The sequence below is a fragment of the Rhineura floridana genome, chromosome 18 (assembly GCF_030035675.1).
Source record: "Rhineura floridana isolate rRhiFlo1 chromosome 18, rRhiFlo1.hap2, whole genome shotgun sequence".
In the NCBI taxonomy this organism is placed as follows: domain Eukaryota; kingdom Metazoa; phylum Chordata; class Lepidosauria; order Squamata; family Rhineuridae; genus Rhineura; species Rhineura floridana.
The window spans coordinates 10328110-10354479 of record NC_084497.1 but is presented as its reverse complement, the minus strand read 5'-3'; the positions used below and the strand labels follow the sequence as shown (position 1 = coordinate 10354479).

Sequence of the window (26370 nt, the reverse complement as noted above, 5' to 3'; positions counted from 1 at the left end):
CAGTTCACCATATTTGTCCAGCAATTTGCAATTTTTTTTACAAACCCCCTCATAAAAATTCTTAAGCATTTCAGTGTGAATTACTCCTAATAAATACATTTTGTACCTTTGAGTAATGTACACATTTTTACAAGCAATTTCTTCTAATATAATGTATTTTTGTTCACAAATAAATTCATTTTTATCCACACTTTCCCCTAATATATGCATTTCTGTAAACGTTGGTGGGAGACCTGCAATATTTGGAAAAGTGCAAGTTTCAAAGGATGGGTGTTTTTGGATTCTCATATTATTTCAGAAAGCTCCTGCTGGGAGGAAGGATGGGATATAAATTTAATAATAAATAAATAAATTTGATCAATTTGATTTTAAATGCAAACTGATTTGCATTTCTCCCAAATCCCCACCTACCTCTGTATCAGACACAATTTTCTTCCTCAATACACCACTGGCACAGGCAGCCAACCAGGTAAGCTATGCAAGAGCTGAGCTGCTGTTACCGAGCGCTGCGCAAGAGCTCTGCGAAAAGGATGGAGAGGTTCGGAAATCTGGCTGTGATCCCTGGGCTCATCTGAATACACACGCACAGCAAGTATCAAAGAGGAAAACGCAGGGAGTCGCTGGAACAGATCTGGCAGCAATTTTTATTGTACACACAAAATGAGGCAGGGTGGGGACAGTCTTGCAGCAGGCCCCAAGGGAGACTGGTGTACAAGCGTAGCCAGACAGTGGGCTGGGCTACTTTGGAGGATAACGGGCAAATGGAGAATCTTCTGCAACTTTCCCCTGCTGAGACAAAAAGCAAAAACAAAAGCTGAAGTGGCGGCCTCTTGCAACTCCAAATCCATCCAGTTTTTCAACGTTTCAAGCAGAGGCTGGAAGTGTGACCCCATGTCTGAGGCCAAAGACCTGTTGGGAGCATGGGAAGCTGCCACCCACAGACAGACCCATTGGCCAACCTGGCTCAGTGCTGCCTACCCTAACCGGCAGCAGCTCTCCAGGGTTTCAAGCAGGGACATTTCCAGCCCTAACAGGAGATGCTGGGCCGCACCTGGGACCTTCTACCCCTCCTCCCACAAACGCTACGGTGAGATGCTATTCGTCCCGGTTCTGAATAAAGGACTGATTTAAATAGGAACACAGGAACATGCTTTATGCAGAATCAGACTTGGAGCTCAATGCTGTCTGCACTGACTGGCAGCAGCTCTCCGGGACTTTAGAGCCTCCCCAAGCTCCTCCTGGAGAAGCCACTGAGGACTGAACCTGGGCTCCTTTTGGGAGGAAGAGAGGGATATAAACCGAACAAGGAGTAATAAATATTAGACAGGCACCATCTCTATTATCTTTTCGGCGCCTGTTGAAGACCTTCCTCTTTCAACAAGACTTTTAAATTGAGACCTTATCCCAGTCTGCTTTTTAATACGTTTTTAAAACTTTTTTTAAAAAACCAATGTTTTAAAAAAAAAGTCTTGAAAGCTTTTTTTAAAAAAATGTTTTTAGATATGTTTTGTTTTAATGTATTTGAAAGTCTGTTTTTATGATGGTTCAAGTGTTTCTGGTGCTTTTGTTTGCCGCCCTGGGCTCCTGCTGGGAGGAAGGGTGGGATATAAATCAAATGATAAATACATAAGATAAATACTAAGCAATAATCGGCAGGCCCTTCTACTCCACTCCTGGGCTACGGCCCAGCAGCCCTCCTCCGCCCACCCCGGTCTGCTTCCTGGCATCCGCTCACCATGGGCACTTCGTCCAGCTTCTTGAAGGCCGGTTCCCTCCCACGGTAACATTTCAGCAGGACCACCACGGCGCCAATGAGAATGATGGCAAGGAAGATGCAGATGATGGCCACCAGGCCGGGTTTCTCTGACAGGGGTGTCTCCTTGTCATCAGGCTCAGCTGTTGGGAAGGGGGGGAGGACATGGTTCTGAAACTCGCCATCCTTTTTTCAGCAACAAGTGCTTGCTCTGCGCCCAGGTTGGGGGAACATTTATCAGCCCGAGGGCCACATTCCCTTCTAGGCAGCCTTCTGGGGGGGGGGCACATGTTTGTGGTGGGCGTGGCCAGAGGCAAAAGGGGGCAGGGCAACGGGTGTGACTATAACCCTGGTACAATAGATGAGTCTCTCTGCACACATATGGACATCCCCACCTCCTCCATCCAAGCAAGTGAGAGGCTTGATCAGAGTCCAAGACACATCCCAGCCAGGCAGAAATGCTCCAGGAGGAGGGGGTGTGGCCTGGACAGAGTCCCAAGGGCCAGATCTAAATGGCCTGAGTGGCCCTTTATGCTAACATGGGTTTGGTTGCTCTCTGGAGATGTCCTTTCATCACTGTATTTCATGTTCCAAGGTGCATGCACATACAGAATCTGGGACTGAGGGCAGGTAAGCCTTTGCTTCGATGTAGTCCCATTGGCTTTGGAAAGACAGGGGCCGCTTCTTTCCCATCATCATCATCACCAATAAGAAAAGCCAACAGGACAAATGATGAGTCAACAGTGCCACCTGGTGGTCAGCTGCAATTCGTTCCCCAGCACCTTGGTTTCTGTTTTCTTCGCGTCCACGCTGTGCAGGCAGGAATTCATCCACTGCAGCGCAATCATCTCTGCATCTACATGCCGGAAGGAAAGCTGTACCTGTTGAATCTCTGCACCCATCATATAAACTGTAACTGTTGGAGGACAAAGTGCTTATTCCTGTTTAGATTCACTCTGTGGCTGTTCTAGATTTTATTTTGGAGGAGGAGGAGGAAAAGAGGTTTTTTTCTAAATAGATGTTTTACACACACATGCTTTTCTTTTTTAGGTACCTTTAATACTCTGGTAGGAAGACAGGACAAAAAAGCTTAGAATAAAGGTGAGCAAGCAACTTAGCAACACTTGGTTTTAAAGGATGGGTGGGAAATCTCAGGCCCTGGAGACAAATATGGCCCTTTAGGCCTTTTTACCTGGCCCTCAGAACTCTCCTCTGGCCCCACTCTTCACTGGCCTTACTCACACCTTCCTACACAGAGGAGACCCACTGACATTAAAGGACACGACTAAGATCCATGAATTTCAGTGGGTCTGCTCCAAGTAGAATTTAGTTGGGTATAATTTTGGCTACCTGTTCAGGCTCTCCAGCTCCTTCTGTTTTAATCCAGTTTACTGTCATGATCTCAGCTTCAAAATCCATTCAAAGGTGCCTTTCCCAAACCAGTCTGTGTGAGAGATATCCCACTACTGACAGCAGATTTTGAACCAGGAGTAGCCTCTGCTGCATTTGCAATTGACAAAATATGCAGGGAGCTGCATATCCTTGTGTAACAGACCTGTTACATTATCAGCAACACATGCCTGAATCCCATGGGGGTTAGGAGTGGGAAGTCAGTGCAAGAAATGTCGCTCCTCTGGGTTATGAAACTAGAAAACACTGCAGGGAGCTGTCCTAATTCCAACCTCAGCAGAGATATCTGCTGTTACCTGCTCTCCTTTTTTTCTGTTTTGCACAAGAGACATGTTGAGCTCAGGCCTGGGGAAGTAGCTGTGTGCCGTTTCCTAAGAACTCAGCCTCAAGAGGCCTACCTTCCTCTCTTCCCATGGACTAGGAAAACTCTCCTGCTGGTCTGTATTAAGAGTCCCACCAGAGGTCTGGATATACACCTTATTAAAAACAATTGCTTTATGTCACCACTACCTGCACGGAGCCATGAATGAGTCATTGAAAGTTTGACAAACTTTGCAGAGGAAAAAGTGTGAATTTTGGTTGGCGATGTAGCATGCCATGTTTGCATGGTGAGAGAAAAGCCCCATTGCCCAAATTTATATTTGTAACATTAACCAAAATGGAGACAATAGTCAAGAAATCAGAAGAAGGCTAGGACTGGGGAGGGCAGCTATGAGAGAACTAGAAAAGGTCCTCAAATGCAATTCACTGAACACTAAAGTCAGGATCATTCAGACCACGGTATTCCCAATCTATGTACGGCTGTGGAAGTTGGACAGTGAAAAAAGCGGGTAAGAGAAAAATCAACTCCTTTGAAATGTGGTGTTGGAGGAGAGCTTTGCGCATACCATGGACAGCGAAAAAGACAAATAATTGAGTGTTAGAACAAATTAAACCAGAACTACCACTAGAAGCTAAAATGATGAAACTGAGGTTATCATACTTTGGACACATCATGAGAAGACCTGATTCACTAGAAAAGACAATAATGGTGGGAAAAACAGAAGGGAGTAGAAAAAGAGGAAGGCCAAACAAGAGGTAGATTGATTCCATAAAGGAAGCCACAGACCTGCACTTACAAGATCTGAACAGGGTGGTTCACGACAGATGCTCTTGGAGGTCACTGATTCGTAGGGTCGCCATAAGTCGTAATCGACTTGAAGGCACATAACAACAAAAATTTAGTATATCCTGCCTCTTTTGGACCACCCCCAAAGAGAGGATCCAACAAGATAGCTTGTATTAAAAGGCAAATGAAACAGCAATGAAAATGTAATGCCTAAAACCAAATTTAAAAACAGTCAGCTAATTCATCAGTGCAAAAAGATGCAAAAAAAATCCAAGGAGAATTAGCCAGAGCAGAAGGTCCTTCAAACTCAGGCGGTTCCAAATGCTTTCCTTTTTTTAAAGCATAGCTTGCTGGAGGCCTGTGGTAAGAGGCACATATAATCCTGTTTTTTTCCCTGGTGGTGAAAATCCAAAAGAAAAAATTGGTGGAAAAATGAGTTTCTCCTAAAACACCGCCCCTGGAGACCAGTGATGGGACCTTTGGCAACAGTATTCTGCAACATCTAATTGACATAATAACAGAACATTATAGAGGACCATCCACACATCATTCCACTTCATTCGTTGTTTTGTGATACTTTCCCAATGTTACTGCATTATTGCCACCCAGGGGGGCATTCTTGCACTATAGTGCAAAAAAAAAAAAAAAGCAGGACAAAAATTAAACCCCAAACCATTTATGATATAAAAGGATTTCAGCAGGAAGTTACAGACTGTGCCCTGATTGGAAACAAAGCAGTATGTCTGCCCCAAAACCTTTCCAGGTGCAAACAGTATTGAAGGCAGGATGGTGGACAACTGCCCCAATCGTTAATATACCCCAATGCACAATAAAAAGGGAGGTTTCAAACCTCCCTTCAGGGAAAGATACAGGAGGTCTCTGTTGCCTTCTGGCGCAACCAACCCCAGCTGCAAAAATCCTACATCACTCCTAACAATGAGGACATTGAACTTGTCAAGGATTATCAATACCTCGGCACAGTCCTTAACCAAAATGGAGACAATAGTCAAGAAATCAGAAGAAGGCTAGGACCGGGGAGGGCAGCTAGGAGAGAATTAGAAAAGGTCCTCAAATGCAAAGATGTATCACTGAACACTAAAGTCTGGATCATTCAGACCGTGGTATTCTCGATCTCTATGTATGGATGTGAAAGTTGGACAGTGAAAAAAGGGATAAGAGAAAAATCAACTCATTTGAAATGTGGTGTTGGAGGAGAGCTTTGCACACACCATGGACTGTGAAAAAGGCAAATAATTGGGAGTTAGAACAAATTAAACCAGAACTGTCACTAGAAGCTAAAATGATGAAACTGAGGTTATCATACTTTGGACACATCATGAGAAGACCTGATTCACTAGAAAAGACCATAATGCTGGGAAAAACAGAAGGGAGTAGAAAAAGAGGAAGGCCAAAGAAGAGATGGATTGATTCCATCAAGGAAGTCACAGACCTGACCTTACAAGATCTGAATAGGGTGGTTCATGACAGATGCTCTTGGAGGTCACTGATTCACAGGGTCGCCATAAGTCGTAACCGACTTGAAGGTAAATAACAACAACTCCTAACAATAGCACAGAATATTTCCAGCAGGAGCCAAGAGAGCATCAGCGCCTTCCTCTTACCTGTGCCTGGGCTGCGGCTGGTGGATGGCGCCACAGAGTGGGAGAAAGACATCGTGACTCCGGGGCTGGTGGCTACACTGATTTCTGCACTGGTGCTGTCGGTGGCTGCGCTGGGTGAGGGTGAAGGTGATGGACCCAAATGGGTGACAGTGGTGGCAATTGTGCTGTTGTCAATTGGTGGTGTAGTGTTGTTTGCCGTGGGGCTGGTACCTGGTGTCCCTAGGAGTGTGGTTATGCTTGTGACCATTTGGGTGCTTGCTTCAGAAGGGCTGTGGGTGGTCTTTGTCATGACAGGGTTACCTGTGGCAGGAGAAAAGTGACAGTCAGAAAAGACCGCCAAAGTTTGTTCGTTCAGCAGCTATCAGGTCAAGCTGGCTTGATGGAACCTCCATAGCCAAATCCAGACTACCTCCGATTATCAGTTGCTGGAGTGAGCAACAGCACATCCATAGCTCAGTGGCACAGCGCTTGCTTTATGCAGTCATAAGAAGAGCCTGTTGGATCAGGCCAGTGGCCCATCTAGTCCAGGATCTTGTTCTCAACTGGTCGACCAGATGTCCTGATGGGAAATCCACAATCAGGACCTGAGCACAGAAACATTCTCCCCTCCTGCAGTTTCCAGCAACTGATACTTGGAAACAAATTGCCTCCGCTAATGGGGGCAGAGCATAGCCATCATGGCTGGTAGCCGTTCATAGTTAGGGGCCCTGCTGCTGCCCTCTACCCACGTCTGCGTGGACAAAGCTGGGGGCCACATGCAAGAATTATTGCATGCGCAGACTACGTGCGCGAATCCTCACCCGCAGCTCTGCCTTGCCCTGGGATCAAGCAGAGTGATCAATGTGCTTCATTTATTTTTATTATTTGGGGATAAGGGAATAGGGATCGGGCTGTGCTTTTCCTGAGCACCTCCTCCAGTTCCCAAACCCCGTTCTGGCAGAGCTGGTTTCTGCTTCCTGACGCTCAGTCTCACAGGTCTTCTGGTTCTGGCCTGCTGCTTGCAGCTTTATTATTTAGGGGGGAGTCCCCTGCTTGCTTTGCTCGCCAACCCCTCACTCCAAACTCACACACCAGGCACCCCCAAACATAGACACACAGATGAATTCTGAAGCACACACTTGGAAATGCACCCCTGGGACCTCACTCCCCTCACCAACCCCCCCTAACAATTCCCCCCAGTGCCTTCAGGAATTGGCGTGCGCCAGCTGCCCCAGGCCCACTCACTCTCCTCGCCTGTTCCTGTGGTGCGTTGCTGCCCTTGCCACTGCCCCTCACCACCACTTCCCCCTCAGCAAATGGTGCCGCCACGCAGCTATCTGCAGCACGCCTAGGCCACCTCCCCACCTAGGGCATTTACCTGCCTCCTGCCAGACTGCTGCTTCCACCACAACCCCCCAGGTGCTAGCCCTCCCCCCCCAGCCACTTGCCTGCTTGTTCCACGCCCGCTTGCTTGCCTCACTCGCTCTACTCCCGGTTGCCCCACTCCCCTCACCCCCTTGCGTCGCTTGCCACTCTGCTGCCCCATTCTGCCCCCACGCAAGGGCACGACAGCTCAGAAAAAAATATGATATCATTAGATGAGACAGATATGGTGCCCATAATGTTTGTTATAGTATTTGAGGTGCTTAGGTGCGCAGAGCAAAGCGGTGTTCCACTGATTTTTTTGCCTAACACAAATGACATCAAAGTGGAAAGTGAAAAAGAAATACCCTTTAAAGCTAGTTGAAGGAAGATCATGTTTGTATTTGGTACCTTAACAAAAAAAATACTATATGCACTTGCTTTTCGCCACCCCAGCTCACCGCAGAGTAGGCAATACAGTCCGAATTCACAACCACTGACTGAGCTCAGCTTGGTGCTCCGGGCGCCTGCCCAGCTCAGCCACCTCTAAGGCCAGCCCTGACTGGGCTAGATGGACCACCCGACTTGATCTAAGGCAGCTTCCTGTGCTCTCATTTAAACCAGCCCTTTATTCAGAACCATGAGGACCGGAATCTTGGTGGTTGTTTTTGAAGGAAAGGGTCGTAGCTTAACATTGTTGATTGCATTAATGTTCAACCTGTCTAAGTATTATCACTATTTTATTTTTTTATATTCTATTTGTATTATTATTGTTAACCGCCCTGAGCCCCTTTTGGTGGAAAGGCGGGATACACATTTTTATTAATAATAAATAAATAGCAGCAAAGCAGAAGGTTCTGTCCCCAATGGCATCTCCAAGCAGAGCTGGGAGAAACCTTAGATAGCAGCTGCCAGTCAGCGCAGACAACACTGAGCTAGAATGACTAATGAGGGCGGCTTCCTCTGATTGTAAACAATGACCATGCTGATTTTATGCGACATTTTAAAAGGCATTTTGTTTAACCTCGATTTGGCTGATTCGACACATTCTGCGCTGATTCAGATCCTTTGGCCCACGGATGTGCTTTAGCTGAGGGAAACAAAGGCAGAGCGCACGCACAATAGCGCAAGCCGTGCGAGTGGCACACACCGTGAACTGAGGCTTCGTCAGGTGTATCTGTTGTCGCCAGCCAAGCGTGGGCTGTTTCTCCTCCTGCGCTCCAGGCTCTACCTCACTCCACAAATAATGAACACACCCAGTGGATCAGATTGTGGAGGCTTTGTTTGATTAGCTCTCCACATCCTGCTCTATGCCAAGCGGGGCAAGATGCGTCAGAGCCCCAGCCAAATCCACGCAGGCAGGCACTGCGTTGTTTTGGGGATGGCCTGTGAAAGAATGGGCTGTAAACCCCAGAAAAACACCCCTGGAACAGACTCAAAAGGGACTGATTGCAACATAGGAAACCAATTGGTCTACCTAGCGCTATGTTGTCTGCACTTACTGGCAGGGGCTCTTGAGGCTGGGGAACTTTCCAAGTCCAGCTTGGAGATGCCAGGAATTGAGGGCATTTGCATGCAAAGCAACACTGGCTGGCAGCAGCACTCTGGGGTTTCAGACAAGGGAGTTTTTCTGCAGCCCTACATGGAGATGTGAGGGGTTGAACCTAGCACCTTCCGTATGCAAAGCAGGGGCTATGGTACTTTCCCCCAAAGATAAAGTATGATTCTAGTCCTCATGGTTCTGAATAAAGCATTAGTTTTAAATAGGCACATGGGGAGCTGCCTTATAAAGAATCATAGAATAGTAGAGCTGGAAGGGGCCTGTAAGGCCATCCAGTCCAACCCCCTGCTCAATGCAGGAATCCAAATCAAAGCATTCCCGACAGATGGCTGTCCAGCTGTCTCTTGAAGGCCTGCAGTGTCGGAGAGCCCACGACCTCTTTAGGTCATTGGTGCCATTGGCGTCAGACCCCTGAGTCTATCTAACTCAGCAGCATCCACACTGACTCAGGGGTTTCAGAGTCAGAGGCCTCACCAAGTCCCACCTGGAAATGCCACCAGGGATTGAACGTGGGACCTTCCGCATGCACAACAGATGCTCCACCACGGCGCTGCAGCCCAGTTTTGCGTGGGAACTGCTCACTGTGTTTGCTCAGACTGCAGAGCGGTGTCAGGCCAGGGTCCTGTTGCAGGTGCCAAGAGCAGGATTTGAAAATCCCAACAGCGTCACAGGCAAAGTCTGAGGACAGCGATCACCTGTCTTCCCTGGATGCCAACTGACGTACACCTTTAAAAGTTTAGGATCTGGAAACCTTAAGCGCCACCTTGAGGGAAGGGCTGCGGTTCAGTTGCAGAGCATGAAGGAAATCTGTGGCTCAGTCCCCAGCGTCTCCAGGTGGGGCTCAGAACGATTCTCCTGTCTGAAACCCTGATGGGATGCTGCCAGTCAGTGTGGGCCATCCTGAGCTAGATAGACCAATGGTCTGATTCAGCATAAGGCAGCATCCTTTGTCTCTAGGGAGCTACTGTTGGACACACCTGCTTGTATCTTACATCTGGCATCAGAAGACCTGCCCTTTGCTCCATAGCAAGCTGGCACGAGGAGGTTCGTTACTCCGATGGGGATGACCAAATTGTGAACCTCCCCCCCTGGAAGATCTACCAGGCTCCCTCCCTGTTCTACTTTTAATCAGTCATTTGGGAATCCACAGGGGTGGCTTTTTGGGGGGGGGGGTTGGCCCCTAGCAGGAAGATGCTGCTTAAGTGTACTTAAATCCCCAGTTCTGTACTTATTTATTCCAATTTCTGGTCCTATTCCTTTCTGGGCAACGTTCTGGGGGCCAGGGGTGGGCAGGACCAGAGCCAAAAGTGGGCGGAGCAGTGGATGTAAATATTGTTGTTGTTATTTATTACATTTATGTACTGCCCCATAGCCAAAGCTCTCTGGGCAGTTTACAACAATTAAAAGCATTAAAAACAAATATACAAATTAAAAAACACATTAAAAAAAAACAATTTAAAAACACATGCTAAAATGCCTGGGAGAATGTTCGCTTTCTACAACAGGGTAGTTCTACCCACTCACCCACCTTCCACTCTCTCCTTCACCTGGACAAGCCAAAGGCATTCTCAGAGTTCAAGGACACATTTCTGGCCAGGCAGAAACACTCAAGGAGGCTGCAAAGACAGATTGGTGAGGGGGTGATCTGGGGAGAGTCCTAGAGGGCCACATTTGGGCCCTGGGCCTGAGGTTCCCCACCCCTGTCTTTAAGGACAGGCAAAGGTAAAGAGATGTGTGGGGCTTTTTTAAAAAAGCCCTTCTTTAATGCCCAAACTCAAGGGGTTAAGTCAGCATTAGCTGGAAGAGAGTCCCATAACTGCGGGTGCCACCAGCAAGAAGGCCCCATCTTGTATGCTCACTGACAAACTGATTTGACGCGCACTCACAGCAACAAGACCGCAGACACATTCATGGTTGTTAGGTGGCCCTCGAAGTAACCAGGCCTCAAGACCACTCAGCAGTTACAGAATATCCCCCCCCCCGGAGAATTGGTAACTGGTGCTTGCTTAGATGTAGTTTGGGTGCCCGTGAAAAAGCTTTGGATTCCCCCACCCCCAGCACTGTTTTTTTGCTGCTTTTAAACAACAAAAACTTGCTGCTTTTATGAAGTTGAATCCCACTAAATCCTACCCAGAGTAGACCCACGGAAATCAGTACATATGACTAAAGGCAAGTCTATTAATTTCAGTGGGTCGACTCCGACCATGGCTCAGTTAGGTACAACCCCCCCCCAAGGCAACTGAAACTGGTTTATTTTGATATTATAATAATTCTTGGGCAGTGTCCAAAGTTAGTCCTACTCAGAGTAGACCCATTGAAATGAATGAACATGACTAACTTGGGCCCAGTAGTTTCAATTTTGAGTAGAATTTAGTTGAAGTCAACTCACTGAAATTTTTTTTGTGGTTTTTAAATAGGACTTATTTTATTGTTTCATGTTTGGATCTATTGTCAGCCACTTTGAATATGCTCAGATAGAAAGGCAAAATAGAATATATTTTAAATTAAAACTAAATGTAACTTTCTAGTCTTGGTTCAAATCCCTTCACTCAGCCATGAAGCTCACTGGGGTGACTCGGGGGCCAGTCACTGTCTCTCAGCCTAACCTACCTCACAGGGTTGTTGTGAGGATAAAACAGGGAAGGAGAGAACTATGTGTGCCACCTTGAACTTCTTGGACGAAAGGGAGGATATAAATGTTATAAATAAACATCAAATTTTGAAATATTGAATTTTTACATTGTTCTTTTATTCACAGCCTCAGGTCTACTGCTTCGTGGGACCTCAGTGCCACCTGGCCTGAAAAAGCCAGCCTGGCATGTGCTTGAGGCTTTGAACGGCAGCATTCTCCTGCAGAAATCAGGAGGGGAAACCTTCCACAGCCTGGCAATAAACAGCTGATGGTGCCTGGATGTTGAGCTGTTATACAAGTGCAGAGGCCGGTGGGAAAGTTGGCAACTCAGCTCATCCTTGGGATTTCTTTCTGTCCAGAATGCTGACCCTGGGGAAGTTTTGCACAAGTTGGTAAGACCAAACCTGGCTGAATTGGTCCCGTGCTGCTTCCTGAGGGCCTAATCCTCGACCCACAGACCCACCCACGCCCGGCACCCTGCAGCGCATTTACCTTGAGCAAACGCCATCAGCACCAACAGGACACACGGGGTCATGGCGACCAGCTCCTCTTATCCTGGGGACTTTGAAGGAACAGCAGCTGCTTGGAAGAGCCTCGTCTCTGCTGCCAACAGGACCTAGGCACCTGTTTTGCCACCTCCTCTGGGAGGCGGGCATCTGGGCAGCAGCCAAATCCCAAGTTTTGACACTTGGCACCTGGAAAAGAGGCTAATGGAGGCCAGCAGCTCCCCCTTCAGGACAGGTGAGGGAATGCACACACAGAACTCACACATGGGATAGAACCTGACTTTTCCAGAGGCCTTGAGTCAGCCCTTGCCATCCTGCAGCTCTGGATGATTTGGACTACAGTCCCAGCATAATTCAGCCATGCTGGCCAGGGCTGATGGGAGTTGTAGTCCAAAACATCTGACAGGCACCAGGTTGGCAAAAGCTGGGTTAAATCAACCCTATGTCTGTTTTACCCATATGCAAAGAAAATTGTAAATTTGTTTACCCGCCCTTTCCCTGAGCAGGGATCCAGTTAAGCTGAATGATTAATCTGATTCATGTATTAGTTGTTTGTTTTTATTTATTATTTCATGCTGTTCACAGCCCTGATTTTTTTTTTAATGTCTGGAGGTATAAAAATATTTGCATACTCTTACACACATATATAGTAACCCGACAGTTCTATGAAACAGCTAATCAGTTCAACATCTATTTGCTTATTTTCTGCATTTATAGCCCACCTTTCCTCCTACTCATCCTCACAACCAACTTGCGAGGTAGGTTAGACTGAGAGACAGTGACAGGTGCAAGGTCACCCAGCGAGCTTCATGTCTGAGAGGAGATTTGAACCAGGAACTCCCAGGTTATTTATGCTTATGGTGGGATTGTGGGTGGGTGGGGGATCCACACGAGCTGGCTTTCAATGCTGTGTCTGCCTGCAAACATCTCGGGGTAGACAAACTTCTGTTTGCAGTTCCTGCCTGTCCTGTAACTTCCTGCTGAAATCCTGTAACTTTTTATACCATGAATGTCCTGGTTGTTGTTTTGTCTCACTTTTGTTGCAATATAGCGCAAGAGTGCCACTCCAGACAGCAATAATACTGTAACACAGAGGACGCATTGCAGAAATAACATAGCAGAATGATACGTGGACAGTCCACATTATTATTATTACTATTATAGGGGTGATTTAATTAGGAACATAGGAAGTTGCTTTATGTTGAGTCAGGCCATTGGTCCACCCATCTCAGTTTCAGGCAGGGGTCTTTTCCTTATTATTATTATTATTATTTATACCCCGTCGTTTTTCCAAATTGGAACTCACGGCGGCTTCCAGATAAAAAACAGATACAATTAAAACCTACCAAAGTTAAAAGCATATAACACATAAATAAATAAATATAGACAGATATAATTAAAAAATGAACTCTAATTTAAAATAGCATTAAACTGTTTCTGATAATTAAAAACTATACTCATAAAATCAGAATAATTAAAAAATAAACAAGCCTTACCTGGAAACAACTTCGGACTTCTGCAAGCAAAGCAGGTGCTCTTCCCGAGCTATGCACTTACCAACTGTCTTCCTGGGCTTGCAGGAGCATTGTGCTACATTTCAATTAAATTAAAAACAAGGCTTGGGCACCTTTTAAGAAGAAGTTGGAAAGGGCAATTTTGAGCGCAGTGGGCCTGTGTTAGAAGTGGTGAAACCTGCGGACAAGCAATAATATTAAGGTGGAGGGACAGGACAGGACCACGAGATGGCGCCATTCCTCCACAAGCGATCTTCTGTCTGGTTAAAACAACTTTAAACTCCTAATTTGCAACTAGTTCAGGGCACCTGCTTTGCATATAGAGAGTGCCAGGTCCAATGAAGACCCAAGAAAGTCCCCGTGCCTGAAATCCTGGCCCTTTATGGAAAACCCTGAGGACTGGAATTTTACTTTATTTTTAAGGGAAGGGCTGTGGTAACTCAGTGGTAGAGCCCCTGCTTTGTGTGCAGATGGTCTCAGGTTTCAATCCCCGATGGCATTTTCAGGTAGGGCTGGGAAAGATCTCACTGAAACCCTGGAGAGCTGCTGACAGCCGGTGTGGACAATACTAACCTAGATGGACCAATCTTCTGACTCAGTAGAAGGCAGCTTCCCAGGTCCTAACATCTTTGCTTGATTTTATTTGCTTTATTATTATTAGCTGTTATATTTCTCACCTGCCCTTCCTCCCAGAAGGAACCCAGGGCAGTAATCAAATGACAACACACTAAAAATATCTATAAAGCATCTTAAAAACAGAAAAACAAAACATTCTTTAAAAATCTTTAAAAACATGTTAAAAAGCAATTCCAACAGAGACGCAGACTGGGATAGGTCTCAACTTAAAAGGCTTGTTGAAAGAGGAAAGTCTTCAAAAGGCACCGAAAAGACAACAGAGATGGCGCCTGTCGAATATTTAAGGGGAGGGAATTCCAAAGGGTTGGTGCCACAATGCTAAAGGCCTGCTCAAGGCAAACAGTTCATACAACACCAATTCTGTTCCAATTACACTGGCTGCCTGTACACTTCCAACCCCAATTCAGCGTAATGTTGTGCAGAACGGACTTCCTGATGAGATGGTATCTGCAGGAGGCCCTCACCTGCAGAGCTCAGCGATCGACTGGGTATATAGGGGGTAAGGCAATCTTTGAGGTATTCTGGTCCCAAGCTGCGTAGTGCTTTAACCTTGAATTAAGCCAGTGCAGTTCTTTCAGCAGCGGGGTAAAATTTTGGCGATGTCCTACTCCAGCGAGCAGTCACACCACCGCATTTTACACCAGCTGCAACTTCCATGCCAATCCCACACAGTAGTCCAGCCTGGAGGTTACCAGTGCACGAACAACAGTGGTCAGGCCATCCCAGTCCAGAACTGGCCGCAGCTGTTCTAACAGCCAAAGTTGATAAAAGGCACTCCTAGCCATTGACGTCAACTGGGCCTGTAGCAACAAAGATGGATCCTCAGACTACGGACCTGCTCTTTCAGAGGGAGTACAACCCCATCCAAAGCAGGCAACTGACCAATTATCCGAACTCGGGAACCACCCACCCACAGCGCCTCCATCTTGTTAGGATTCAGATTCAGTTTATTCACCCTCATCCAGCCCACCACCAAGTCCAGGCAGCGGGACAGAGCTTGCACAGCCTCTCCCGATTCAGATGTTACAGAGAAATAGCTCTGGGTATGGTGAGTGTACTGCTGACACCTTGCCCCAGATCTGATGACCGCTTCCAAGGGCTTCATGTAGATGTTAAACAGCATGGGGGACAAGACGGTACCCTGTGGCATCCCACAGCAGAACTGCCAGGGGACCGAAAGACAACTGCCCAATGCTATTCTCTGAAAACAACCCTGGACCCTGTAAAACAGTGCTTCTGATACCCATTTCACCAAGTCGGCCCAGAATGAGAGTTTTGAGAGTCTGCTCTGGGATTTTTATCTTTTAGAAAATTATTTCCAGGCTCTTTCCTGGAAGGAATAATTGTAGCTTTTGTTTTATTTATTTTCCCCACTGCTGAGTAATGCAAGATTAACATGCTAGTGTTGTTTATCCATACGGCACTTTGCAGAGTGACAGGTGAGCAGGTCTCTGCCCCAGAGAACTTCACAATCCAAATGTCAACACTGAGATACAGACAGCATAGGGGGCAGAGCAACGGAAGAAGGCAAGAGACAAATATACACAAATGGAATCTTAAAGCAGCTCCTTGCCATAACTCAACAGGGTATTTTAAAATAAAAATTCTCTGGATACTTACTTGAGAGCTACCCTGTTAAACTCTGCAGGGCTGACTTCTGAGGACACCTGCATAGGATGGAGCCCCTGACGGATCACCCCTGAGTGATCTTTGACTGCATTCACTCCTGGTTTATACCCACACAGATTCTAGAAATCCCTTTTTTCCCTATTTTGCTTTTAAGCAAAGGTGGGTTTGCCAAAACAACCAGATGTTGCATCGTGCTCCCATTTGGGCTATGCTACATTCTCAGGACTGTATCCAACATCATGCAAAGTAGACCCACTCAAAGGAATGGGCATGGCTACTGCAGAGAGTAGTGCAGTGGCAGATTCAGAAGTGCAGGGTCCTTTCGTGATAGTCACACCACACCCCCAGGATTCACTGTCTCTTCTGCAATTACAGACTTATAGAACCAGAATAAATCTGCCGTGTGTGTAGTTTCCACCCACGCAATCTCTCTCTATGGGGGCTAAACGTTGCCAGAAATGTTTTAAGAACCTGAAATGAAGCTAAGTGTGGGACTAGGATTTGGGAGACCAAGGTACTTTGCCATGAAGCTCACTTCTCACTTGCCCTAGAGCCCATCAGCATGAAAGAGGGGGGCATGTTTTAGCTACTGAGAAGAGTCCTCTCAATGACTGACTCACCTGCTTTCACTCTGGCTCCAATCAGCACAAAAGGACAAAGAAGCCTGTTCTTAGCCAAGTGAGACAGAAGAGGCTACCTGAACAGCGAGCAGCACCTGGCACCACTCAGCTGGCAGAGGAGGTTTTTCACCATCCCTGCCTACATGCCACTGCTCTCCTCAAGGTCTTCCTGCCGGCCTGACAACACCGGCTGAGCACCAAGAGAGAAGAGCACCTGATTGGGAGGAAGGGGCAGATGTGCTTGGCACAAGCTTCCAAGGGGGGGTCCAACTGCAGTGGTCCTGGGCAAGGGGAGGCATGGCAGGGGAGGCATGGCAAGGGAGGAGGCCCCCCGGCCCCCTCTCCAGCCTGGGAAATGATGGCTGCCCTCTCAGGCAGCCGTCGGGCCTGCAAGTGCTGCTACTGAACGCCAGGTCGACTTTAAACAAGATTGCAAGCGCAGGGGGTTGGACTTGATGGCCTTATAGGCCCTTCCAACTCTACTATTCTAAGATCTCCCTCACGCAAGACTGGACTGTGGATGAGGAGGCCAACCTGGCCTGTATGAGTGGGCCCTGGGGGGGACAAGCAGGGTGGAATTGGTCTCCCCCAGGGAAGACGCAGGGGTCAGGGAGGGGAAGGTGCTGTGGCCTATAGGGACTCCATCTCCCTCGCCAGGCTTCCGGCCTGCTGGAGTGGGACCCTAGAGCTTTTGTACCTGGCACTGGGTAATTGGGACAGGTCAGGGATCCTGCCACCTTCCCGCCCACCTTGCTGTCCAAGCAGTCTCCCTGCCCAAGCTGTTGGTGTCGAAGATGCCCAGACTGTTTGTTCTGGGGGACTCCAACATCCTTGCTGAGGCCATTGTGTTTACGGAGCAGCTCAGGACTTGGTGGCCGCCACGACAACCGTGCCGCTGGCCCAACATGTCATCAGCCCAACACGTGCGGCAGATGACACTGTGGCTCTGGCCTTCTCAGCTGGACAGGAGGGGGATCTGAACGTGGGGGATCTGAATATCAGTCCCTTGCCATGGCCCGATGGCCTCCTCTTGAGGGTTCGGCTTTCTGCAGAGGGGCAGGGGGCCTGTCAGGATGGGCTGCCCACGGAGGCGGAGGGGTCAGCTGGTTTTCCAGTCAGCCGAAGCCCTGGCTGAACTGTGGAACGTGCAGATGGCCCAGGCTGTTGACACGATTGCTCCTGGATGCCGTCTCCCCCTTAGTCAAGCCCAGCTCCTTGACTGCATAGGGCAATGAAGCAAGCTGGCAGAGGGCAGAAGAACTCCAGAGGAACACAAGATTTCATTCCCAGACCTACCTGGAGATTCTGCCGGGAATTAAACGAGACTTCTGCACATGAAGTAGGTGCTCTACCATCAAGCTATGGTCCTTTCCCAGAAACAAATTAAGGATGGTATGTAACCCTAGTCCTATTCAGAGCAGGCCCACTGAAGTTCATAATTTCAGTGGGTTTACTCTGAGTAGACTTAGTTGAACACTAAGATTCTAGTCCTTATTGCTCTAAATGAAGGGCTGATTTAAATAAAAAGCTGCCCATGAAACTCAGTGCTGTCTACACCACAGCTTGCCAAACTGTGGTCCGTGGGCCACCAGCTTTTTTCTTGTGGTCTGCAGTGTCCGTAAAAATGCAGTTTAAAAGCATGCAGCATCTATTCCAACATATCACAATGGCTACAACAGGCAGGAAAATAATGGTCCACCCAGACCCTCAGCCATATACAAGGGGTCCCTGGGAGAAAAAAAGTTGGGGAACTATGATTTTAAAGCTGTTTATGTTTTGTTTTAATAATGTTTTTAGAGATTTGTTTTAATATGTTTTGAAGTCTTTTAAGATGTTTGAGACCTTTGGGGTTTTTTTTGCTGCCCTGGGCTCCTTCTGGGAGGAAAGGGCTAGGTATACATTTAATTAATAAATACCCCACCATGCACATCCCCACTGCTTTTGGGAGGTGCCCCCTTCAGCCGTGCTGGGGGGGGAGGCTCTTACCCCAATACCTTAACATTGGCTGGGAGAAAAATCCACATTGGGGTAAAAAAAATACCTGTATGGTTTCTCAAGCAAAAATTTATTCAGGGACGATTAAATGCTCTCTTCTTCTGGACATCCCAGGCATGGCTTTATTTTGAGGAATTTAACCACCACAACACACATTTGAATTTGGGTAGGGGTAGCAAAAAATTCCCTCCAAAACTGCCTGCATTTCTATGAGGGTAAAATTCATTTTGTAACCCATTCAGCAAATACAGCTTTTAATTTTACATTGGCACCAAACTTCTACAATGTGTATGTGTGTGACAAGTTAGGTGTATATTTTGTTTTTTACTATCACAGTCCAGTAGTGCGTGGCTGCGATCCTAACCCTATTTTCCCCTGGGGCAAACCCTATAGAATTCATACAGAACTGACTTTTGAGCAGATATTGTTAAGATTCTGCTGTAAGACAACTCCACTACTGGACTAGAACATAGCGTCAACTACATTTTTGGACTTTGGGCCAAAAAGCGATATATAAATTTAAATAATAATAAGTATAGGTAGCAAAATTGATTTTTTTTTTACACTTGGTATTTCAGCACCCTGATCTTATGCCACATACTGCCTTGGTTTGTCTGTTATGTTGCTTTTATTCAGTGGGTGCAATCGCGCCAGTGAGCACAGACAATAATGATCTAGTTGGACCCAACTCAGTACAAGATATCTTCCTAGGTTGTGTCCATAGTTTTAACTTTGTAATGCTTCTTTGGCAGGAAAGCAGTTTAGGAATATTAGAAGTAAATAAAAATGTGTGTGCAAACCGTTGAGAGGTCTCTGCCTCCAAGGACCTTACACTGTCAGACAATGAGGGGAAAAAGCACAACTGAGGGACATTTTAAACACTTCAGAGGTTTTTAAGTTTGTAAACAGCTCAGAGGCTTTTTACTGAGCAAGCAGCATATAAATTTTATTAAGTAGTATTGTTGTTGTTCAGTTAGGAAAGTGTTTTCCAATTAATCAGGAGGCAGATCTTTAAAGTACTGTTTTTTTATTTCTTTTTAAATTGCTTAGAAAAATTTCTGAGTGGAAAAAAAAGACTGACTTCTGGGTGACATTGGTGGGATCAGCTCCGCCAAGATCGCTTTTCTTTTTAGACAACACCGGACATAAATTCGATTAAGCAATCCCAGGTATGCATCCTGCCTTAATTTCAATGGGTCTGTTCTTAAGGTCACATGCCCACCTTGTATTTAAAGTAGTATCATACCATTTGTGGTGCAGATGGGGCCTAGGTTGGATACTGCTCAATATTCTCGCATCTTTGAGCAAATGTCATCCTCGTAGAATGAAACCTAGCCTCACTGTGTTTAAAAAGCATTCAAGAGGCAGCTGGACAGCCATCTGTCAGGAATGCTTTGATTTGGATCCCTGAATTGCACAGGGGGTTGGACTTGATGGCCTTATAGACCCCTCCCAACTCTACTATTCTATGATTATATGAAAAAGGCAGCACTATAAAGCAGGAATGGCTAACCTGTGGCCCTCCAGGTGCTGCTGGACTACCCCTCCCATCATTCCTGACCATTGGCTATGTTGACTGGGAATAATGGGAGTTGCATCACATGGCCCCTGTCCGTGCTATAGAGAATTCTTTGTTGCAGAGTCCACTGCTGGAGGCTCTCCTCCCTTTCTCCAAGGGGGAATCTTTTTCAGCCCAAGGGACTCATTCTCCCTGGGGACCACTTTATTTATTTATCATAGTGTACCCCACCTTTTCTCCAACGAGCTCAAGGAGGCATACAAACGGTCCTCCCCCCCAGTTTTATCCTTGCACCACCCCTGTGAGGTAGACTAGGATGAGAAACAGCAGATGGTCCAAGATCAAGTCGAGATTCAACCCTCCTATGTCCAAGTCCAACACTCTAATCACTACACTATTATTATTAATTTCAAACAGTAGTGGCAAATTTAGAAGTGCAGGGTCCCTTCGTGAGTCATGCCATGCCCCCTTACAACCTCTCTCTCTCACACACACACACACTACTTGAGCAACCCCCCCTTCAGTAAGTAAGCACACCTGCATACATTCCTCTCCCCCCCTCTACTTGAGCACACACCCCCTTCTCCCTGTCACCAGCTCCACCTTGCTAGTAAAGAACAGCATTCTGAGCATGCAGGGACCCACCCATTGCTCCATCCTTCCCTCCATAACCTTTTTTAAAAGGAAGCCCCCATCTCATCAAAAGTTTGCTGCTGGCTGGTAGCCTGAGCTTGCAGCGATATCCCTTCCCACCCTCCCAACTAGCCCCAGCACAGTTTTTTTAAGTAATTCCCAGCCACAGGGCAAAGGAGGCAAAGACCACCGTTTGAGAACCTCTGCCTAAAGAATGAAAGTAAATGCCTGGGCGTGACTGTCCCCCCTCCTTGCCGCTCTTTAAACTCCTTACTCTCAACTCCTCCTGACTCTCTCCTTCCCACAACAGATGGTGGGAGCCAATCAGCATGCAACGAGTTTGTAGGGGTGAGACCGGCAGCCGCTATGGATTTGCACCACCCTCACAGAGAAGGAGGTGGCAGGACAGGAGCCCCCCACACCAAACAACAGAGTGGAACCCTCAGCAATAGCTTCCCCAACAGGGCCATACTGTGAAGGAGAAAGAGAAACACAGTCGGGCAAGACACAGGCTACCTGCTCGGGTAGGCAAATACCCACTTAATTCCACCCCTCCCCAGTTGTTCGCACATCCCAGCCTGCAGCCTGTCTCTTTCCCTGCAATACGGCCCTCCTTTTCCGTGATCTGGCAGTCGTTCAGCCCAGGGGACCCTCTGGCGGCTACCACAGGTAGGGGGCAGCAACATGGCAGAGTGAGCGGCAGCTGTAGCAGCACCCTGTTATTGCCTGCACCCGGGGCGGCCCGCTCCCCCCTTGGTACGCCACTGCAGAACACTAACTTAAGACCAACCAAACCACAGAGCTCTTGTTAAGAGCTTCTATATTCGGCTGAAATCTATCCAGTATAAGCAATGCACCCCTCCCCCAAACACACACACTCCTCCCTGTGGACAGGCCAGGGATTTAGTACCTAGGACAGGCACCAGAGGGCGTTTCTGGCACACTTTTGGATTCAGAAACTCACCCTTTCAAGACGCTTTTAAACTCAGCCTTTGCCAACCAGTTCCTCCCCAAATGTTTAGTTCAAAAACATCAGAAGGGCACCAGGTTGGGACAAGCTGTTTCTTAAGGCAAGAAAGAGCCTCAAACTATTTCCCAAGACCACCCCCTTGCAATAATAGTAATACAAGCAGACAAAGTCTTTTTTTTTCAACTCCTGCACAGGACTTTACTGCACAATGGAATGTGATGATATATATATATATATATAAAGGCAAAAACAAAAAAACAGGTAAGAATCCTGCTCCCCAAAAGAAAAGAGAGGGGAACTGATATTAACATAAATATGGCAGAAGGAAATTATCTATGGACTTGGGGAGGGGGGGAAGAGTAGGAGACAGAGAGTCCGGGCAAAGTCCACAGCAGAACCCAGAAGGAAAAACCGGGCAAAACTGCAGGGGGAAGCATTCAAAACCGTCCCCCCCAAAAAAATCCTGCCCCCGTTTCTTCCAGGCCTTCCGAAAACAGCATTTAAAGGGCTTGCCCCCTCAAGTTCTTCCAGGAGACACCCTTCCTGTGCACGCCCCCACCGCTTTTGGGAGGGCGGCCCGCCGGCCGTGCTTGGGTGCTCCCTCCAAACTGGATACCCTTCAGTGCCCACCATCAGGGTCCCCAAAGGGAGACGAGAAGATCCCCCTCCAACCTGAAGGTTAGTGTGAGGGGCCGCGCGCCCCGCCGAGGCAGTCCCTTCTTGCTTGCGGCGGCGCCCCCCCCCCCGCCGTCGAGGCTTTGCAGGCCACCCTCCCCTTCCGCCCTCGGGGCCGACTTTGCCGTCCAGGCCGGGCGCCCTTGGAGCGGGGTCCTCCGGCTCAGTAGGCCGGCACCTGGTGGGGCTGCTGCTGCTGGGGCAGGAGCTGGCAGCCGCTGTTGACGTGGCTAAGGACCTTCTGCTTGAGCTGGGCCACCTGCTCGCGGAGGAGGTTGGCCGTCGAGGCCAGCTCCGTGTTCTGGTTCTTGAGGCTCTTGACCTTCTCCTCCAGGCGCGAGATGCGCTCCAGCTTCCGCCGCCGGCACTTGGAGGCGGCGATGCGGTTGCGCAGCCGCTTGCGCTCCGCCTTGATGCGCTCCTGCGTGTCCATGTCGATGGGCGACAGCGGTGGGCTGTCGCCGAAGCTGGCCACCTCGGGGACGATCTGCGGCTCGTCCTTCAGCGGCGGGGCCGGCAGCGGGGGTAGCCGCGGGTGCGCCTGGTAGGGCCCCTCCGCCGAGTAGCCGCCCGCCCCCGCGAAGGGGCTCAAGTTGGCGTACACCGGCGGCTCCGGCGGGCCTTGCTGCTGCGACGGCGGGACCAGGCTAGCGGCGGGCGGGAGCTCTCCCCCGACGGGGCCGCCTCCGCCTCCGCCCAGCTGATTCTGATTGTGCAGGTCCTCGAGCGCCTTGACGAAGCCGGCGGCGAATTCCTGCTCGTCTGGGGCGCCTCCGCCCCCTCCCCCGCCTTTGGGGAAGTGGAACTGGGCGCCGCCGCTGGTCGGCGTGGTCGTCACCAAGCCGTTGGACTGGATGATCAAGCGCTCCAGCTCCGGGGAAGCCAGCTTGAGGAGGCCCAGATCCGGGGAGCTGAGCAGCCCCGCGCCGTCGTTGCTGCCGCCACTTTGCTGCTGCGCGGAGCCGCTCCCTGCGTGGGCCTTGAGGCCCGAGACCACCACCTGGTCGCTGCCCAGCGCCAAGGAGAGCCCGTCTTTCTTCATCATGCTGGAGCCGTCGGGGAAAGCGATGCTGCCGATGCGGGTGAGGGGGGAAGGCGGCGCGCCTGCCGCCGAGGCCGCCAAGGCGATCAACACATCGTCATGGTAGAAAGGTATTTCCATCCTCCTCCCCCCGCCGCCGCCTGCGGAGGAGGGAGGCGGCAAGATCGCGCCCTCCTCTTCCTGAGCGGCGCGCTGGAGAGCTTTGGAGAGGGCTGGAGGAGCCCGGCTGCAACAGAGGCTGGCTGGCTGGCTGGCCCCTGACGGCTGGCCCCTGACGGCCCTCCCCACGCCCCCCCCACGCCCCCGGCAGCGGCCCCCAACGCTGCGCGCAGTGATGCCCCTTCCGCCGGCGCACAGCCACGTCCCCCTCTTTTTAATGCGCTCGCCCGCCGGGGCGCCGCCGCTTTATATCCTCCGCCGGCCCCTATGAGCTCATCGCGCGCGCTTCCCATTGGCTAGAGATGACGTCTGGCGAGAAGCGGCTTTACATGGAGGGCGGGGCAAGTGAGGACCCGCCCATTTCTCTCCTCCCCCCGCCCCCTTCTCTCCTCTCGGGTGCCCCAAGTCGCTAGGCGACCTCCGCCGTAAACTGCACACAACAGCGCGCGGCCTCTTGGGCTGATGTCATCAAAAGGGCTGCCCACGTGGTTTTGTGCCAAGTTTAAAGGGGGTGGGGGCGAAAAGGAGGGGGGTGCAGCCCTCTGCTGCTGCTTTTTTTCTTGCCCCCCCTTTTTAATTTACTCCATTTGTTTTGGAGCAGGATGGATTTTGCAAGATGAGGATCTGTTTATTTTTATTTTGCAGGAGCCAAATAAAGAAAGCAAGGTCTCTGCCCCAAGGAGGTTGCCGAGGCTTCTCTCCCACCCCCCCACTTCCCTTGGTGCACCCTTCATTTTGCAATATTGGTTTATTTGCACGAGCCAAATAAGGAAAGCAAGCTCTCTGCCCCTAGGAGCTTGCAGGCTCAAGTTCTGACACAAGTGGGAATGGAGAGGTAGGTAGGAAGGAAGATGCGTTGTACTGAATCATGATCCATCTAGCCCAGTAACAATGTACATACCCCACAATTAGCAACAATGGAGTTATTAGGGATCTGAATGTGCTTGAAATTGTTTTTAGATACGTAATTCTGTTTTCAAACAATTGCACCTGTATTGTTTTGCTTTTATACATGCAATTTTTTGTATATGTTTTTTCTTGTATGGCAAAATCGCCTTTGAGATGCTTCGTGGGAAGCCATTCATAAATGAAATAAACAGCAACGCCTGTGAAAACAGTTCATTTAAATCATTCAAAAGTGGCGCCAGCAGCAGCAGACACAGCAATAAATCAGCGGCATCCAACTGAGTCATCCTCAGAGTAGACCCATTGGCACAGCTAGCTTAGGCTGTGTGCACACCATGCATTTAAAGCAAAGAATCCTGAGAGCTGCATTTTACCCCACGCAGAGCTGCATTTCACCCCCAGCACCCTGGGCAAGCGACAGTTATTTGGGAGAAGAAAATGGGCCTTTAAAAACGTCCATAAAAAATGTAAAATGACAGCAGCAGCAGGCATATAAATGTGCAAGAGTTCAGGATCGACAGCATCCTTAAAATAATCTCAGCAGCGGAGTTACACAGAACATGTCAGGCTAACTGGCCTCCCCCCCCAAAGAGGCCCCGATGCCTCTTCCCGCCCCCCTCCATGAAGCCTACCAGGGCCTGCAACACAGAGGGAGAGGCTCCCCTGGGAGGGCTTGTGTGGTGGTGGGAGGCCAACGGGGGTGAGGGGAGTGGGTTAACCCAAAGCAGATGTGGCTGCTTCGCCCTACGCCCGTGTTCAGGCAACACCGCGTGCCAAACTGGTCAGCTATACTGCGCTCCAAATTCATTCGGTGAAAGAAGCGCAGAAAAGCTAGCGGCATTTGCGCAGATGGATGGAGGCTGTAGCTCTTTCCAAGAGCTGCCCTGTTGGATTTTGGCCTGTCGCTTCCCTGACAGAGGCAGGGATTGAGGGATTTTGGAGCAGGCAATGGGTAAGTTCTCTTTGCCTGAGGTGTTGGGGAGCCACTGCAAATTGGAGCAGATAATACTGCCTTCTTCAACGTGGTGCCCCCCCAGGTGCTTTGGCCAACAGGTTGGGTAAGGACATGTAAACTCTTAATGGCTACCCCAACACTGCCCCATAAGTGTTATCAACAGTAGCAGCTCCATCAAAAATGCTAGTGTGGCATAGAGGCTTGGGCCTGGGAGAGACTTGGATTCAAATCCTGACTCAGCCAGAAAGCTCACTCAGTGCATCTTGGGCCAGTCGCTGTCTCTCATCAGCCGAACTTACCTCACAGGGTTGTTGTCATAATATATGGAGGAAGGAGCAAGCATGCCCCCTCGAGCTATTTGGAGGAAAAGTGGGATATAAATTTATGTAAGAAATAGACAAACATCCCCATCAATAATGCAACAAGGCTCTTTCAGGAAAGGGTTTGGCAGCCTTGACATGGACACCCCTGGACTGTCGGCACGGTAGGTGTTTCGTCTCTTCAGGTTTGGGCCAACCCAGGATACCCATAATATTTCACGGCGCCTCCCTATTCTCGCACCTATATCTGGAAGGGCAAGAAAACAGGATTTTTGGTGGGGTTGTGTGGGAGAGGAGAGCTGCGGGTGTTTTGCAGCTGTTTCTTGAGGGAAAGAGTTTCAGGTGCTGGAGGAACCACAAGAACACGCACGGCATAAAGCTTGTTTCAGGGTCAGGAAATAGCCCTGGAAGGCGGCTGTGGTTGTTTTGCAGCACTCAGCCGAGATGGAAAACAAGGAGGCAAGGAAAGAAGGATGGGATGGAGAACAGGGGAAATGGCCACATTCAGTGACTGGCCCTTCCCCTTTCCTGCCTCTCCTCTCTGCTCTTTGTCTGGCAAAATAGACCCCCCCCCCAAGATGAACTCTGAGGAATGGTAGGGGGTTGCCTAGAGATCTGCAGCAGGACTTCTGCGGCCTTGCCTTTGTGTTGATGAGCCTGAAACTCAAGGAATCCGCACAGTTATACCAGGGCAAGCTTACCTTGCTACGGCTGCAGTCTTAACTCCATTGACCTGGGTGTAAACCCTGTTGAATTCAACAGGATTTTTACTTCTGGTTAGGACTGTGCGGTTAAGTGACCAACAGGACGCCGTAAAAGCAGCACTGATTTGCATACAACTTTATTCCTTTTGCATGTCCCTCT

The 26370-nt window shown here is 48.9% G+C and overlaps 2 protein-coding genes across 3 annotated transcripts; both read right to left on the bottom strand.

The window, feature by feature from the left end:
• Nucleotides 1-706: 706 nt before the first annotated feature.
• Nucleotides 707-26276, bottom strand: CIST1 (colon, intestine and stomach enriched 1). 2 transcript variants are annotated; one of them, XM_061602026.1, is made up of 5 exons: nucleotides 26208-26276; nucleotides 25486-25540; nucleotides 5894-6193; nucleotides 1736-1896; nucleotides 707-789 (listed from the first exon to the last, which is right to left on the bottom strand). In XM_061602026.1, the coding sequence occupies exons 3-5, from the start codon at nucleotides 6180-6182 to the stop codon at nucleotides 739-741; spliced, it is 501 nt and encodes a 166-aa protein (XP_061458010.1). In that variant the 5' UTR covers nucleotides 6183-6193; nucleotides 25486-25540; nucleotides 26208-26276; the 3' UTR covers nucleotides 707-738. The 2 variants fall into 2 exon arrangements, with proteins under 2 accessions (XP_061458010.1, XP_061458011.1); XM_061602027.1 differs by lacking the exons at nucleotides 25486-25540; nucleotides 26208-26276 and adding an exon at nucleotides 13430-13502.
• JUND (JunD proto-oncogene, AP-1 transcription factor subunit) lies at nucleotides 21621-23480 on the bottom strand. The gene has a single exon (XM_061601501.1). The coding sequence runs from the start codon at nucleotides 23284-23286 to the stop codon at nucleotides 22288-22290; it is 999 nt and encodes a 332-aa protein (XP_061457485.1). The 5' UTR covers nucleotides 23287-23480; the 3' UTR covers nucleotides 21621-22287.
• Nucleotides 26277-26370: the final 94 nt, after the last annotated feature.

Excerpts from the sequence above, each read along its gene's own strand:
- CIST1 (XM_061602026.1), bottom strand. The coding sequence starts at position 6,182 with ATGACAAAGACCACCCACAGCCCTTCTGAAGCAAGCACCCAAATGGTC. Across the intron at positions 1,897-5,893 it reads CAGCCGCAGCCCAGGCACAG|CTGAGCCTGATGACAAGGAG; the intron begins GTAAGAGGAAGG and ends CCTTCCCAACAG. Across the intron at positions 790-1,735 it reads AGCTGGACGAAGTGCCCATG|CAGGGGAAAGTTGCAGAAGA; the intron begins GTGAGCGGATGC and ends TTTTTGTCTCAG.
- JUND (XM_061601501.1), bottom strand. The coding sequence starts at position 23,286 with ATGGAAATACCTTTCTACCATGACGATGTGTTGATCGCCTTGGCGGCC.